General features: G+C 32.4%; 1 protein-coding gene across 1 annotated transcript; it reads left to right on the top strand.

Annotated features, from left to right (window-relative positions):
• The first annotated feature begins 1,414 nt into the window (after positions 1 to 1,414).
• LOC134692135 (placenta-specific gene 8 protein-like) lies at positions 1,415 to 16,432 on the top strand. Its single transcript, XM_063552563.1, has 4 exons — positions 1,415 to 1,609; positions 12,987 to 13,193; positions 14,822 to 14,958; positions 15,976 to 16,432. The coding sequence occupies exons 1-4, from the start codon at positions 1,597 to 1,599 to the stop codon at positions 16,066 to 16,068; spliced, it is 450 nt and encodes a 149-aa protein (XP_063408633.1). The 5' UTR covers positions 1,415 to 1,596; the 3' UTR covers positions 16,069 to 16,432.
• The last annotated feature ends 296 nt before the right edge of the window (positions 16,433 to 16,728 follow it).

Genomic DNA, 16,728 nt, shown 5'->3' with positions numbered 1-16,728 from the left:
ATCATCTTTGTTTGATAGTTTCTTCTGTTTCAGAAATGATAGAACAATCATTAATCTATAAAAGTATTTAATTGCAATTGAAAATATGTGAAATAACAAAAATACCGAACTCCAAGGAAAATGCAGTTTGCAAAACGGAAAGTCCATTAACAAATGAGGGGGAGGACAGGCGGTACCCTCACAGGCACTTGTCTCAGAAAAAAAAAATTAAGGTATATAGGTAATTTTTTTTTCTGAGACAAGTGCCTGTGTAATGGGTGCCGTAGGAGGTCGACCGGAATTTTTATCGAGGATTTCTTGGCATGTAACAGATAATAAACTCAGGGTTAGAATTCATAGAACAAAAAGGGCCAGTGGCAAGTATTTCATGTATATTTTGAACACAGAGTGAATGACCCCGGCACCCTTTGCCAAAAAACCTTCTTTTTCTTATTTGTGCCTTCGGACTTTATGTTTTGAATTGTAGTTTCACTTTCCATATTTGGTATATTCTAATGTCAGCTCCACGTGGTAAAAATCACGTGATGCAGGAATAAAGTATGTCATGGCTATTTCTTTCTTTTCACGGGGGTATACTCCAAGCAAACAACACGCATGTGTATAACGGCACTGTAGATTTTCGTATTAAATAAAGAAAGTTGCCGTTCCGGTACATGAACAGATTGGTTAGAAAGCAAGGTTTCAATTTTAATAAGATTGAAAAGCTTAATTCGAGGGTTGAAAATAGAGAGCACAAAACAAAAGGGGGGAGGTATTCCACATGAAATATTTTTATCTTATGAACTCTACATTTGAAAGGGTTATTATTATTTTTATTTAATTAAAAGAGAAAAACGAATGTAAAACAAATTGTGAATGGTCTTTCTGTCTTTCTCTTCAACATGATTTTCGATTGTCCTTACCGTTATCTTCTTTAACATGTTTAATGAAAACATTGCTATAATAAACAATCATGGTTCTTAGACTTTTGACATACAATTGTGTAATTTTTTAAAGTTCAACAGATTAAAAACGTACGTATAGTCCTACATTGAATTTTCAATATGCTACCGTGACGATGAACACGGAAAAAAAAACCACATGAAATTCTTAATATCCTTAATATGCTACATATATCAATCCGAATGAAAACATATTGTCAAATACACGATTCAAAGCTATTAAAACATTATTTCTTTTTCTTTTATACAATTTGGGAATGCGTACGTTGAGCGTACGTAACCCGATTAAAACGTTTTTACTTGTATAAGATTCAATTCATTTACACAGAACCCGACATAACATGACCCCCCCCCCCCCCCCCCCCCCCCCCCGAATGAAAACAATATTTAGATCATGCCATTCAACATGAACACAAACTGCATTTAAAATTATCAGCCCGAATGAAAGACAATTTTCGATTATCCGTTTCAACACCATGCTTTACATTTTAACCAGCAACTAGTGACTGATGAGGTTGAAAATCGTTGTAATATTATCTTAATGATTGTTTGTCATAAGTGCACACGCACATCGGGATATCAGCTGCCGAACATCCCCTGTCTTAAATCATCAATGTCGATACACGTGCATTCATGAAATTTTTGAGAATTTACCATGGATACGAACGGTAAGCTATTTTTGTTTCACTTGTAAATCCTTTTTTGATGTACATGTGTCATTTTTGTTTACAGATTATGAGATAACTTAACGAATATATGTCGATTTATCTTTATCAAATACGAAGATATATATATGCACATGCATGATGCATGTAGACAGTAATGTTGTGCACACTGTTGCTTTTCACACTCGGCTTTGACGGTGCGTAACAAAGAGGTGTAAAACACAATAAGTATCGATCTATGAAACTTACAATGTTGTGGGTTTTTAATAGTTTTTGTAATGTACAGTTTACAAAATATTTCTTAAAGCAGATTCAAGAAAGAGCGTGGAAATTACTTTTTCTGAAACTATATTTTATTTTTAACCAAAATAACAATCAATCTGGATTTCATCAACATTCATAATCGTTTTTGACAACAATAATAACATGAATAACGATCAATAAATAATAACATGTATGTAAATATTCCCACTGGGACCTCGTAATAAGGTTGATATTGATTCATATCATATTCTCATTGAATAAACAGATTTTAATGTCATAGTTATTGTCCAGTTTCTGTGAGCTATAATAAATGGTATTTTGATATATTACCTTAATCCACTTTGAAGTTAATTTAATCCACCAAGACTAAGTTATATTGATACATATATTTCATATTCGATATTTTTACTTTGTAAGTTAAAGTTAACTATTTGGTAGCTGAAAAAAAAGAAGAAAAATACAGGTTTTATTCAATTATAATGACTATAAATTGACCGTGGGACACTACACAATGTATAATATGAATTCTAATAGTACGAGGAGAATGAAAATAATTTATAGTCAATGGGTGCATTTATCTCATACTACATGTACTATATGTTTTATCAGAATTCTTTTTTTGGTGACACTACAGCTAGTCTTTCAAATGTCTGAACAAATTCAAATGACTTTTTTAATTTTTCATTTGTGTACAGATAGAAGTATAAGCAACGAAACAGATATACTATTTTAAAACAGATGAACCAATATACTATTATAGTTATTTGAGAAATACCTTCCACAGAAACACACACATAAGCAAAAAATTTCAATGTAATATCTTTCAAAATCAGTTATAATTTTTACTTTTCACTTTCACTGTCTGAGTTCATTGTAGGTCAGCGAGTGTAGATATATCTTATACAAACAACTTATTTCTTTCTAGTATGTAATTTAGAGTGATATTTTCAAATGGTCATATTATCCTCATGTATTGGTATTAAATGTAATTAACACACATCAACGCCTCATATCCATATGTACAGCACTAAGTTTATATAGACTTTGACATTTTGATAAACGAAATTGAAACAGCTAATACACTATCATATGATAATCATGAAAAGTGATGCTTCTGTTTACACATACCAGCCCGATGAGTAACGACTGTTATATTGAAATCAACAACCTTGTACTACAGAATATATAGAATGGTCGTAAAGCCAATACACACGTGTTTCATGGCTTGAACATACATTAACATTTCTGTAGTATTTGCTTAAAGTCGCATGGGTAATTAATTATCAGCACCAATAAAAACTTGATGGACTGGATAACCAATTAACAATATTAGTTACGCGGAATAGTCTAGATTTGTAAATATTCATAAATTGTATTTGTAGTATCCGTTGCATAAGTCGTGGAATCTTGCAGTTAAAAAAAATGACGTCTGACGGTCTGGGACTGGGTAACGAGTTACCGGTTTAGGCTACGTGGAATAGTCAAAAATTGTGAATATACATGGTTTGTTCAAAGAGTATTATGACAAATCTAACTTTCAACGTACAATGTATAAGCTTTCTGAATGCTCATGAAACATTTGCCACTGGCATTTGAGTTAAAAAGGGAGAGGGGATTTAGTTAGTTTAAACATATTTTATTTGCTGAATTAAAGCAAAATGGATTAGACACAAGTAAATCATACTTATGAAGTCTTTTCCATAATACAATATAAAGTTACAATAACAGTATAATATAATGGACATGCATATAAAACAAACAGTTTATACAATATAATACTAGCTTTCATAGGTGAACAAAGAGGAGACAAAGTAAAAAAGGAAAAAGAAAGTTTGAAAAATCGTATACCTCTGTGACGAACCGGGCTGAAGTACGTCCATTATTCATAGTTCATTATTCATTATTCAATAATGAATAATGAAATAGTTCATTTTTCACTATTCAATATTGAAAAATGAATAATGAATAATGAAATGGTTTATGTTTCATTATTCAAATTGAACCGGTGAATAGTGAAAAAAATATAAAAAAATTTGACCGTGACACTATAGCTACATTTTGATCTGCAATGACCATAAGAGGGTTTACGGACGACCTAAATGCAACAATATGCATAAAAATGAGGAAATATAAAAAAGAAGATGTGGTATTATTGTCAATTAGACAAACATCCACAAAAGACCAAAATGACACAGACATCAACAACTATAGCTCACCGTACAGCCTTACAACAATGAGGAAAGCCCATACCGCATAGTCAGCTATAAAAGGCCCCAATAAGACAATGTAAACAACTAACGGCCTTATCTATTTTACAAAATGAACGAAAAACTAATATGTAACACATAGACAAAGGACAACCACTAAATTACAGACTCCTGAATTGGGACAGACACATACATAAATAATTCAACGGGGTTAAACATGTTAGCCAATTTTGAATAATGAAATGGATATTTTGAATGATGGAATGGACTGCTGTGACCCTTTAACCCCTAATTATAGATAAACCTTATACCTCATTCGAAAGCTTATAACGAGAGGAACAAAATGTATATAGTCAACATGTTCCGCAACGCATATTACAGGACTTAAATGTCGAAATACGCGTGAAAGTTAAGAAATAGCCAATTTTGAATAATGAAATGGATATTTTGTAAAATGGAATGGACTGCTGCGACCCTTAAGCCCCTAATTATAGATACAATTCATACCTAATTCGAAAGCTTATAACGAGAGCAACAAAATGTATATAGTCAACATATTCCGCAACGCATATTAGAGGACTTAAATGTCGAAATACGCGTTAAAGTTAAGAAATAGCCAGGTTTGAATAATGAAATGGATATTTTGAATAATGGAATGGACTGCTGCCACCTTTTAGCCCCTAATTATAGATAAACTTTATACCTCATTCGAAAGCATATAACGAGAGAAACAAAATGTATATAGTCAACATGTTCCACAACGCATATTAGAGGACTTAAATGTCGAAATACGCGTGAAAGTTAAGAAATAGCCAATTTTGAATAATGAAATGGATATTTTGAATTATGGAATGGACTGCTGCGACCCTTTAGCCCCTAATTATAGATAAACTTTATACCTCATTCGAAAGCTTATAATAAGAGGAACAAAATGTATAGTCAACATGTTCCGCAACGCATATTAGAGGACTTAAATGTCGAAATACGCGTGAAAATTAAGAAATAGCCAATTTTGAATAATGAAATGGATATTTTGAATAATGGAATGGACTGCTGCGACCTTTTAGCCCCTCATTATAGATAAAATTATACCTCATTCGAAAGCTTATAACGAGAGGAACAAAATGTATATAGTCAACATGTTCTGCAACGCATATTAGAGGACTTAAATGTCGAAATACGCGTACAAATTCAGAAATAGCCAATTTTGAATAATGAAATGGAAATTTTGAATAATGGAATGGACTGCTGCGACCTTTTAGCCCCTAATTATAGATAAACTTTATACCTCATTCGAAAGCTTATAACAAGAGGAACAAAATGTATATAGTCAACATGTTCCGCAACGCATATTAGAGGACTTAAATGTCGAAATACGCGTGAAAGTTAAGAAATAGCCAATTTTGAATGATGAAATGGATATTTTGAATAATGGAATGGACTGCTGCGACCCTTAAGCCCCTAATTAAAGATAAAATTTATACCTAATTCGAAAGCTTATAACGAGAGGAACAAGATGTATATAGTCAACATATTCCGCAACGCATACTAGAGGACTTAAATGTCGAAATACGCGTGAAAGTTAAGAAATAGCCAATTTTGAATAATGAAATGGATATTTTGAATAATGGAATGGACTGCTGCGACCTTTTAGCACCTAATTATAGATAAACTTTATACCTCATTCGAAAGCATATAACGAGAGGAACAAAATGTATATAGTCAACATGTTCCGCAACGCATATTAGAGGACTTAAATGTCGAAATACGCGTGAAAGTTAAGAAATAGCCAATTTTGAATAATGAAATGGATATTTTGAATAATGGAATGGACTGCTGCGACCCTATAGCCCCTAATTATAGATAAACCTTATACTTCGTTTGAAAGCTAATTTCGGGAGGAACACAATGTATATATATAGTCAACATGTTCCGCAACGCATATTAGAGGACTTAAATGTCGAAATACTCGTGAAAGTTAAGAAATAGCCAATTTTGAATAATGAAATGGATATTTTGAATAATGGAATGGACTGCTGCGACCCTTTAGTCCCGAATTATAGATAAACTTTATACCTCATTCGAAAGCTCATAACGAGAGCAACCAAATATTTATAGTCAACATGTTCCGCAACGCATATTAGAGGACTTAAATGTCGAAATACGCGTGAAAGTTAAGAAATAGCCAATTTTGAATAATGAAATGGATATTTTAAATAATGGAATGGACTGCTGCGACCTTTTAACCCCTAATTATAGATAATCCTTATACCTCATTCGAAAGCTTATTACGAGAGGAACACAATGTATATAGTCAACATGTTCCGCAGCGCATATTAGAGGACTTAAATGTCGAAATACGCGTGAAAGTTAAGAAATAGCCAATTTTGAATAATGAAATGGATATTTTGAATAATGGAATGGACTGCTGCGACCCTTTAGCCCCTAATTATAGATAAACCTTATATCTCATTCGAAAGCTTATAACGAAAGGACCAAAATATACATAGTCAACACATGTTCCGCAACGCATATTAGAGGACTTAAATGTCGAAATACGCGTGAAAATTAAGAAATAGCCAATTTTGAATAATGAAATGGATATTTTGAATAATGGAATGGACTGCTGCGACCCTTTAGCCCCTAATTATAGATAAACTTTATACCTCATTCGAAAGCTTATAACGAGAGGAACCAAATGTATATAGTCAACATGTTCCACAACGCATATTACAGGACTAAAATGTCGAAATACGCGTGAAAGTTAAGAAATAGCCAATTTTGAATAATGAAATGGATATTTTGAATAATGGAATGGACTGCTGCGACCCTTTAGCCCCTAATTATAGATAAACTTTATACCTCATTCGAAAGCTTATAACGAGAGGAACCAAATGTATATAGTCAACATGTTCCACAACGCATATTACAGGACTAAAATGTCGAAATACGCGTGAAAGTTAAGAAATAGCCAATTTTGAATAATGAAATGGATATTTTGAATAATGGAATGGACTGCTGCGACCCTTTAACCCCTAATTATAGATAAACTTTATACCTCATTCGAAAGCTAATTTGAGAGGAACACAATGTATATAGTCAACATGTTCCGCAACGCATATTAGAGGACTTAAATGTCGAAATACGCGTGAAAGTTAAGAAATAGCCAATTTTGAATAATGAAATGGATATTTTGAATAATGGAATGGACTGCTGCGACCCTTTAGCCCCTAATTATAGATAAACTTTATACCTCATTCGAAAGCTTATAACGAGAGGAACCAAATGTATATAGTCAACATGTTCCACAACGCATATTACAGGACTAAAATGTCGAAATACGCGTGAAAGTTAAGAAATAGCCAATTTTGAATAATGAAATGGATATTTTGAATAATGGAATGGACTGCTGCGACCCTTTAACCCCTAATTATAGATAAACTTTATACCTCATTCGAAAGCTAATTTGAGAGGAACACAATGTATATAGTCAACATGTTCCGCAACGCATATTAGAGGACTTAAATGTCGAAATACGCGTGAAAGTTAAGAAATAGCCAATTTTGAATAATGAAATGGATATTTTGAATAATGGAATGGACTGCTGCGACCTTTTAACCCCTAATTATAGATAATCCTTATACCTCATTCGAAAGCTTATTACGAGAGGAACACAATGTATATAGTCAACATGTTCTGCAACGCATATTTGAGGACTTAAATGTCGAAATACGCGTGAAAGTTAAGAAATAGCCAATTTTGAATAATGAAATGGATATTTTGAATAATGGAATGGACTGCTGCGACCTTTTAACCCCTAATTATAGATAAACTTTATACCTCATTCGAAAGCTTATAACGAGAGGAACAAAATGTTCATAGTCAACAAGTTCCGCAACGCATATTAGAGAAGTAATGAACGACCTAAATATCGAAAAACGCTTGAACATTAAGAAATAGCTTATTTTGAATAATGGAATAGACTGCTGCGACCTTTTAGCCCCTAATCATAGATAAACCTTATACCTGATTCGAAAGCTTATTACGAGAGGAACAAAATGTATACAGTCAACCTGTTCCGCAACGCATATTAGAGGACTTAAATGTTAAAATACGCGTGGAAATTAAGAAACAGCCAATTTTGAATAATGAAATGGATATTTTGAATAATTGTATGGACTGCTGCGACCCTTTAGCCTCTAATTATAGATAGACTTCGTACCTCATTCGAAAGCATATTTCGAGAGGAACAAAATGTTTATAGTCAACAAGTTCCGCAACGCATATTACATGACTTAAATGTCGAAATACGCGTGAAAGTTAAGAAATAGCAAATTTTGAATAATGAAATGGATATTTTGAATAATTAGGGGCTAAAAGGTCGCAGCGGTCCATTCCATTATTCAAAATATCCATTTCATTATTCAAAATTGGCTATTTCTTAACTTTCACGCGTATTTCGACATTTAAGTCCTCTAATATGCGTTGCGGAACATGTTGACTATATACATTTTGTTCCTCTTATTATAAGCTTTCGAATGAGGTATAAAGTTTATCTATAATTAGGGGCTAAAGGGTCGCAGCAGTCCATTCCATTATTCAAAATATCAATTTCATTATTCAAAATTGGCTATTTCTTAACTTTCACGCGTATTTCGACATTTAAGTCCTCTAATATGCGTTGCAGAACATGTTGACTATATACATTGTGTTCCTCTCGTAATAAGCTTTCGAATGAGGTATAAGGATTATCTATAATTAGGGGTTAAAAGGTCGCAGCAGTCCATTCCATTATTCAAAATATCCATTTCATTATTCAAAATTGGCTATTTCTTAACTTTCACGCGTATTTCGACATTTAAGTCCTCTAATATGCGTTGCAGAACATGTTGACTATATACATTGTGTTCCTCTCGTAATAAGCTTTCGAATGAGGTATAAGGATTATCTATAATTAGGGGTTAAAAGGTCGCAGCAGTCCATTCCATTATTCAAAATTTCCATTTCATTATTCAAAATTGGCTATTTCTTAACTTTCACGCGTATTTCGACATTTAAGTCCTCTAATATGCGTTACAGAACATGTTGACTATATACATTTTGTTCCTCTCGTTATAAGCTTTCGAATGAGGTATAAAGTGTATCTATAATGAGGGGCTAAAAGGTCGCAGCAGTCCATTCCATTATTCAAAATATCCATTTCATTATTCAAAATTGGCTATTTCTTAATTTTCACGCGTATTTCGACATTTAAGTCCTCTAATATGCGTTGCGGAACATGTTGACTATATACATTTTGTTCCTCTGATTATCAGCTTTCGAATGAGGTATAAAGTTTATCTATAATTAGGGGCTAAAGGGTCGCAGCAGTCCATTCCATTATTCAAAATATCCATTTCATTATTCAAAATTGGCTATTTCTTAACTTTCACGCGTATTTCGACATTTAAGTCCTCTAATATGCGTTGCGGAACATGTTGACTATATACATTTTGTTCCTCTCGTTATATGCTTTCGAATGAGGTATAAAGTTTATCTATAATTAGGGGCTAAAAGGTCGCAGCAGTCCATTCCATTATTCAAAATATCCATTTCATTATTCAAAATTGGCTATTTCTTAACTTTCACGCGTATTTCGACATTTAAGTCCTGTAATATGCGTTGCGAAACATGTTGACTATATACATTGTGTTTCTCTCGTTATAAGCTTTTGAATGAGGTATAAGGTTTATCTCTAACTTTGGGTTAAAGGGTCGCAGAAGTCCATTCCATTATTCAAAATATCCATTTCATTATTCAAAATTGGCTATTTCTTAACTTTCACGCGTATTTCGACATTTAAGTCCTGTAATATGCGTTGCGAAACATGTTGACTATAAACATTTTGTTCCTCTTGTTATAAGCTTTCGAATGAGGTATAAAGTTTATCTATAATTAGGGGCTAAAGGGTCGCAGCAGTCCGTTTCATTATTCAAAATATCCATTTCATTATTCAAAATTGGCTATTTCTTAACTTTCACGCGTATTTCGACATTTAAGTCCTCTAGTATGCGTTGCAGAATATGTTGACTATATACATCTTGTTCCTCTCGTTATAAGCTTTCGAATTAGGTATAAATTTTATCTTTAATTAGGGGCTTAAGGGTCGCAGCAGTCCATTCCATTATTCAAAATATCCATTTCATCATTCAAAATTGGCTATTTCTTAACTTTCACGCGTATTTCGACATTTAAGTCCTCTAATATACGTTGTGGAACATGTTGACTATATACATTTTGTTCCTCTTGTTATAAGCTTTCGAATGAGGTATAAGGTTTATCTATAATTAGGGGTTAAAGGGTCACAGCAGTCCATTCCATTATTCAAAATATCCATTTCATTATTCAAAATTGGCTAACATGTTTAACCCCGTTGAATTATTTATGTATGTGTCTGTCCCAATTCAGGAGTCTGTAATTTAGTGGTTGTCATTTGTCTATGTGTTACATATTAGTTTTTCGTTCATTTTGTAAAATAGATAAGGCCGTTAGTTGTTTACATTGTCTTATTGGGGCCTTTTATAGCTGACTATGCGGTATGGGCTTTACTCATTGTTGTAAGGCTGTACGGTGAGCTATAGTTGTTGATGTCTCTGTCATTTTGGTCTTTTGTGGATGTTTGTCTCATTGACAATAATACCACATCTTCTTTTTTATATTTCCTCATTTTTATGCATATTGTTGCATTTAGGTCGTCCGTAAACCCTCTTATGGTCATTGCAAATCAAAATGTAGCTATAGTGTCACGGTCAATTTTTTTTATATTTTTTTCACTATTCACCGGTTCAATTTGAATAATGAAACATAAACCATTTCATTATTCATTATTCATTTTTCAATATTGAATAGTGAATAATGAACTATTTCATTATTCATTATTGAATAATGAATAATGAACTATGAATAATGGACGTACTTCAGCCCGGTCTGTGACGATGACTTGTGGATTGATGACAACGATGACGTCCTGTGACAGCAATAATAATAACGCTCTATCCAGGCATAAGAAATCTGTTTGACCTTTTTATGTAATTCTGAACTTGTTTGAAAATTTGAATATTTTGTTCGTTCGAGAGTTCCAAGTGTCCGCAAATTAATAGTTTTGTATCTAAAGGGGATTTCGATCGAACGTAATGGGGTAAAATGAGCAGATAGTAAGTCTAGTACGGTACCCAATTCTTTTCATTTGTTTCAAATATTATGAAAATCATACCCAATATACATGCAATATTTTTGTAATAAAAATACCACTAGCTTCATAGCTCTATTTCATTGAAAGCAAAGTTAACATGAAATTGTTAAATATCTGATGCATTTCTGACTAGTTTTGATTGCATCTTTAGATAATACTTTGAATTTCGGATAATAATGATATGATTAGCAATCTTAAATATTTCATATTTTTTCTTTTTTTTTCAACCTAATCATGTATTACGAGGCTTATATAAAAAAGGATACACATTCCAGCGGTTCATCCCTACCCGCACGCATTGCATAATAGTTTATATACTAAGCATATGCCAGTAATAATAAGTGACCTCAAGCATAAGAGCAAACACAAGTCAATGTTTCTTACGTAGTATATAAAAAATATGGCAAGCCGTATTGATATTTATTCAATTTTCAAGATATTTTATCATTTTAATGAAATATCATATATAAAGTATATAAGATATCTTAATAAAGTTTTGCCAAAACTTAATCTCCAAAAAACTAAGCTACGACCACGTTGAATACTAGTATATATTAAATTATAAATATATGCATATCTTTCTATGTTGTAATGTTACACTATTGTTTCACGTAAGGGTGCAGGTCGGTACCTATAAAACGTTAAGCACCTGTCTTAAGTAAGGAACCTGATGTTCAGTGGTTGTCGTTTGTCGATGTTGTTCATAAATTTTGCTCATCATTTTAATACTAGTTTTATAGATAAGACCGTTGTTTTCACCGTTTAAATGGTTTTACACTAGTAATTATTGGAGCCCTTTATAGCTTGCTGTTCGGCGTGAGCCAAGGCTCCGCCTTGAAGACCGTACTTTGACCTATAATTGTTCACATTTACAAATAATATGACATGGATAGGGCGTTGTCTTATTGGCACTCATACCACATCTTTTTATATCTAAATGCATGGATTAAAAGACGACTGCAGTGACAACCACATTTAAAGCTCTTATTGGTCACATATCTCATTTCAAGAATATTTCGAAGCTCATTTACAATTTGCTTTATTTGAGCAATGTTATATTTCATTTTGCCCTCAGCATGTGTTATGGCAAACCGTTTTACTATTCATTCTAACTTCAAGATATCTCATATAATATATAAGATATCTCATATAATTATAGATTATCGTTGATCATCTCAATGAGATGATCAATGATAATCTGTTTATCGCTATTTTACACTGTTCCCAGGACGACGTTGTCAATTTCAATGTCAATTTCGTTAGCAACGCCACGTGGTCTCCTTAGTTTCTAGCGATAATTTTTCCATCTCAAGCTAGAAGCATGATATGAAAATTATCACAAAAAATATCAAAGGAAAAATGCACAAAATAGCGATAATATATAAGATATCTCATGTAGTATTTAAGATATCTCATATATAGTATATACGATATCTGATGTAATCCAGTTTTTATCTCTGGTTTCTATTTTCCTTCAACTCATTTGTTACATGACTTCTTATATTATTGATTGACTCGTCGTTTGTGAAGTTTTCATGAACCCATTTTAACGGACAATAATGTGAACTGCAAAATCCAAAATTTGTTACAGTATTTAACGATTATTGTGGTCATTAAATTTCAATCAGGCATTTTTATTATGATTAACAAAAATCTTTCTTTTATCTGTAATTTGCAGATTCAGACGAGAAAGTTAGAATGACCGGAGGTTCTTTTGCAAATGAAGACACATCTCTAGTCGTGTCAACACAACCAAAAACCATCTCCAGAAGGGAGAGTGAAGCCCGAAATAAATCAGCATTCAATGGACCTTTTGATGACCGTTATTGTGAAAGAAATTGGTCGTCTGGAATATGTGCATGCGGTAAAGATGAAAAGAGAAGCGGTAAGTTTGGTTTTACAATCCCATTTGAATTAGGTGTTCAAGTTATACACATGCCGACCTTTAAAACCTCTAGGGCCTGCAAAACAGCCTTTGGACATCAGAGTAATCTCGGACTACTACCTTATATGCCTTTATTTCGCCGTATAAAACAAACCATACCGGACATATGAAAGCAACCCAAGTATTCTATGATATACATGTTAAATCTTTCTATGTAAAGTTTTATTTTCAGATTCAATAATTTCTTTTGTCAAGAAGGGTTTTTATTTCGTATACATTTATAAATAATTTAATTTTGGATGTAACGCGTCTTCTGATTGGCCGGCGTTATTTTGTAATGGGCCAATAGACATAATTTAGTCATGTGACCGTGACGTAATCAACGTTTTTTCATGGTTTTCTACGGTTTAAGGTGGTAAGGGAGTCTAAAATAAAAATGATAGAATTTGTACATACTTTACCAAAACATAGTATCTATTGATATATGTTCAAAAATATAATAAAAATGATAGGTCACCGCGCATTTTCTCAAGCTACAGGACGTGACAAAATGACACATTTTGTATGGATTATACATGAAAAAACACCATTTTGTGATTAGAAACTAAACAAAATGATAGAATTGTTAAATACTTAAGGAAAATATGGCTTTCAGACAATGTTTTGAGAATATCAAAAGAAAAGATATGGTCACCGGACGTTTTTTCCGGCTAAAATACAAAATAGGAAAATTTCATGTAGAATCCTTCAGAAAATGCACTGTTTTAGAGTTACCTCCCCTTACAATGCCAATTAAAAAGAATATAAACAACCATATTAAAAAAAACCAAAAAATATTAATATTAATAAGGAATAATCTTATAAATTGTTTTTTTTAAATGAAAATTCACATTAAATATCTGCATTCCTGCAACACATTTTGCTAGCTTGATAGAAAATATGGACCTTTGATTCTCTGGAATTAAGAATTAAAAATTATAAAAAATGACTGTAATATTTTTTCTGTCTATTCGAAATAACATAAAAAATGTGGTGCACATTTTAAATAACCCGCTACGCTCGTTATTCAGTGTGCACCAAATTTTTTATGTTATTTCTTCATAGACAGAAAAAATATTACAGTCATTCCTTAAGAAGAACTGATTTTATTTAGTATATATTTTCGAAAAGCAGCATTCAATTTTAAAACAAAATGTTACATCATCACCCATGCATACGTAAACAGGTTATTCCTTAATTAAAACAACATGAAATGTCTTAATCAAAAAACAACTAACAAACTAATCTTTGCAAATCGTTCCTTAAAATTTCTGCAGAATGATTACTAAATGCTGTGTGTTATGTTTGTTCATATAGCATATTTGCTGGAGGTATAAGGGGAGGAGGGTTGAGATATCACAAAATATGTATAACCCTGCCGCATTTTTGCGCCCGTTAGAAGTCAGGAACCTATAGCCTCCGTTGTAAGTCTTGTGATTGTGTTTTTGTTTGTGTTTTTATTTGTGTTTTTTTATATCAATTTCGGTTCATTTGTATGTTTTGGTGTTTAGTGTGGCGTCAATGGCGTCGGTAGAAAGGATAAAGCAATTCAGAAAACTATAATTAATTAATGAATTATTATTTTTCAGGTTGTTGTTATTTCTGTTGCTGGCCTTATTTTAAATACATGATTGCAACCAGATTAGGAGAGACGCCATTTATGGCTTTAATTCCATGTGCAGCATTTGCGTTGAGAATTAAAGTTAGGACTTTATTTGGAATCAAGGTAAACATGTAAAGAGATAAAATCCCTTTGAGATTTGATAGTTCTCGAAACCGATGGCAAATATAGATACACAAAGCATAACAATTTCGAGAACAAAGAGACTAAATGAAAAAAAAAGAGAGAAACTAAACGATTTAAAAAAAAACAACATCTGACTAAAAATAATATTGAGCAACACGAACAGCATCTTCGCTAGCCAAGGGTTACGATCCACTCCCGCTCTCTTCGTGGAGTGGAACGTAAACCTTGGCTAGCGAAGATGCATGAATAGTGCTTACAGTGGTGTAACATTCTGGTGCTCAGAAAGTCTTACGAGTTGTACAGAAACATGTGCCGTATACTTCTGCAGCGGCGTTTATCTACTACTGATTAGTATATGTAGTACATTTATATCATTAATGGGATATTTAGGGCATGTATCAACGAGAGAATAATCCTGCAACAAAAATAACCAAAAGTCGGCTACATACAGGTTTTTATAATATATGTTTTCGTAAATTGATGCGAACACCTTCTTTTTGACAGTTTATAAAACAAAAAATTGTGATACCGATTCTGCAATGTACTCAACAACTATTATTGGAATTTCATTCCGCTCAAAATATAAAGTGAGGGATGGCAAACACAAAACGTTTATAAGTGTAAAAATCAAATAGACGTATAGAGAACATGGATTTGCGCCAAATTAAAATCTGCTCTGCGAGTCCTTAATGTTGATATTCCATGTGACAATTATACAAGTATTAGTATATTTATATATAAACGTGTATATCTAAACGTCCAATTCAAGACATTTACTTACATTATTTTGACCCTTAATGAAGATGATAACGTTTTCAACACAATTTGTAAAAGTATATACATGATATAAAACATTCAATAGTTCACACTTTGATTATGATCTATTAAATAATGACGATGATTATTTTCTCAATATTTATAAAATGAAATCTGTTTCTTGAGTTTTAAAATATAAAAAGCTGGCCATCAAATAACTTTTTTTATATATATTTTCAGGGTTCTCTTGTAAGTGATTTTTGGACTACGTGTTGTTGTGAACCATGCGCAGTGTGTCAGATGACGAAGGAACTTGATAGTATTGGCATGTAAAATGTCTCTGTCGACAGAAAATGAGGATTTTGTCTCTATCTATGATTAGTGTCTAATAGTTTAAGGGTTTCTATGGTTAGTGCATAATATTTCAATGGTTTCTATGAAGAATATCCATTGTTTCAAGGGTATTTATAATGAAAGAATGCTATTTCAAAGGAGTAATCAAGTGTTCAAAGTCTGATATTGTAAACTATGTTGAGACTTCTGCAATTCTCGAATAGCCAATTTAAGTTTTTTATTCAGATATTCTTGGATACACACGAGGCAAATATATCAAATCATTTAAATAGAGCGTGGATGATGAAGTCCAGGTTTTCCGTGATACAAATTATGTATACAACCGTTTAAAGACAGAATCATTTTTTTTTATATTTTGTCGGGGTTTTTTTCAAAGCTAAACAATATTTTTTTACAACAACTTCATCAAGCAATATATATTACGAAAGAACAACATAATTTTTTCGAAACCTGTTCACCTGGAAAAAAAGAGCCTTAAAGTTATGTCCGAAATGGATGAGACCACACAACTTAAAACAAACTTCAAACAAGTCACAGACCCAATGAAAAACTTTCCAGTCGGTCTGTTTGTAACTGTCACTTCAATAATATCCTCATAGGACAAATATAGTACATAGTTGGACTATGCACTGTTTTACA

The sequence above is a fragment of the Mytilus trossulus genome, chromosome 12, assembly GCF_036588685.1.
Source record: "Mytilus trossulus isolate FHL-02 chromosome 12, PNRI_Mtr1.1.1.hap1, whole genome shotgun sequence".
Classification (NCBI taxonomy): Eukaryota; Metazoa; Mollusca; class Bivalvia; order Mytilida; family Mytilidae; genus Mytilus; species Mytilus trossulus.
The sequence above is the reverse complement of the archived record's forward strand: the minus strand, read 5'-3'. Positions and strand labels throughout refer to the sequence as shown.

Coding starts and splice junctions, on each gene's coding strand:
- LOC134692135 (XM_063552563.1), top strand. Junction 13,194..14,821: donor TAAAGATGAAAAGAGAAGCG/GTAAGTTTGGTT, acceptor ATTATTTTTCAG/GTTGTTGTTATTTCTGTTGC. Junction 14,959..15,975: donor GGACTTTATTTGGAATCAAG/GTAAACATGTAA, acceptor ATATATTTTCAG/GGTTCTCTTGTAAGTGATTT.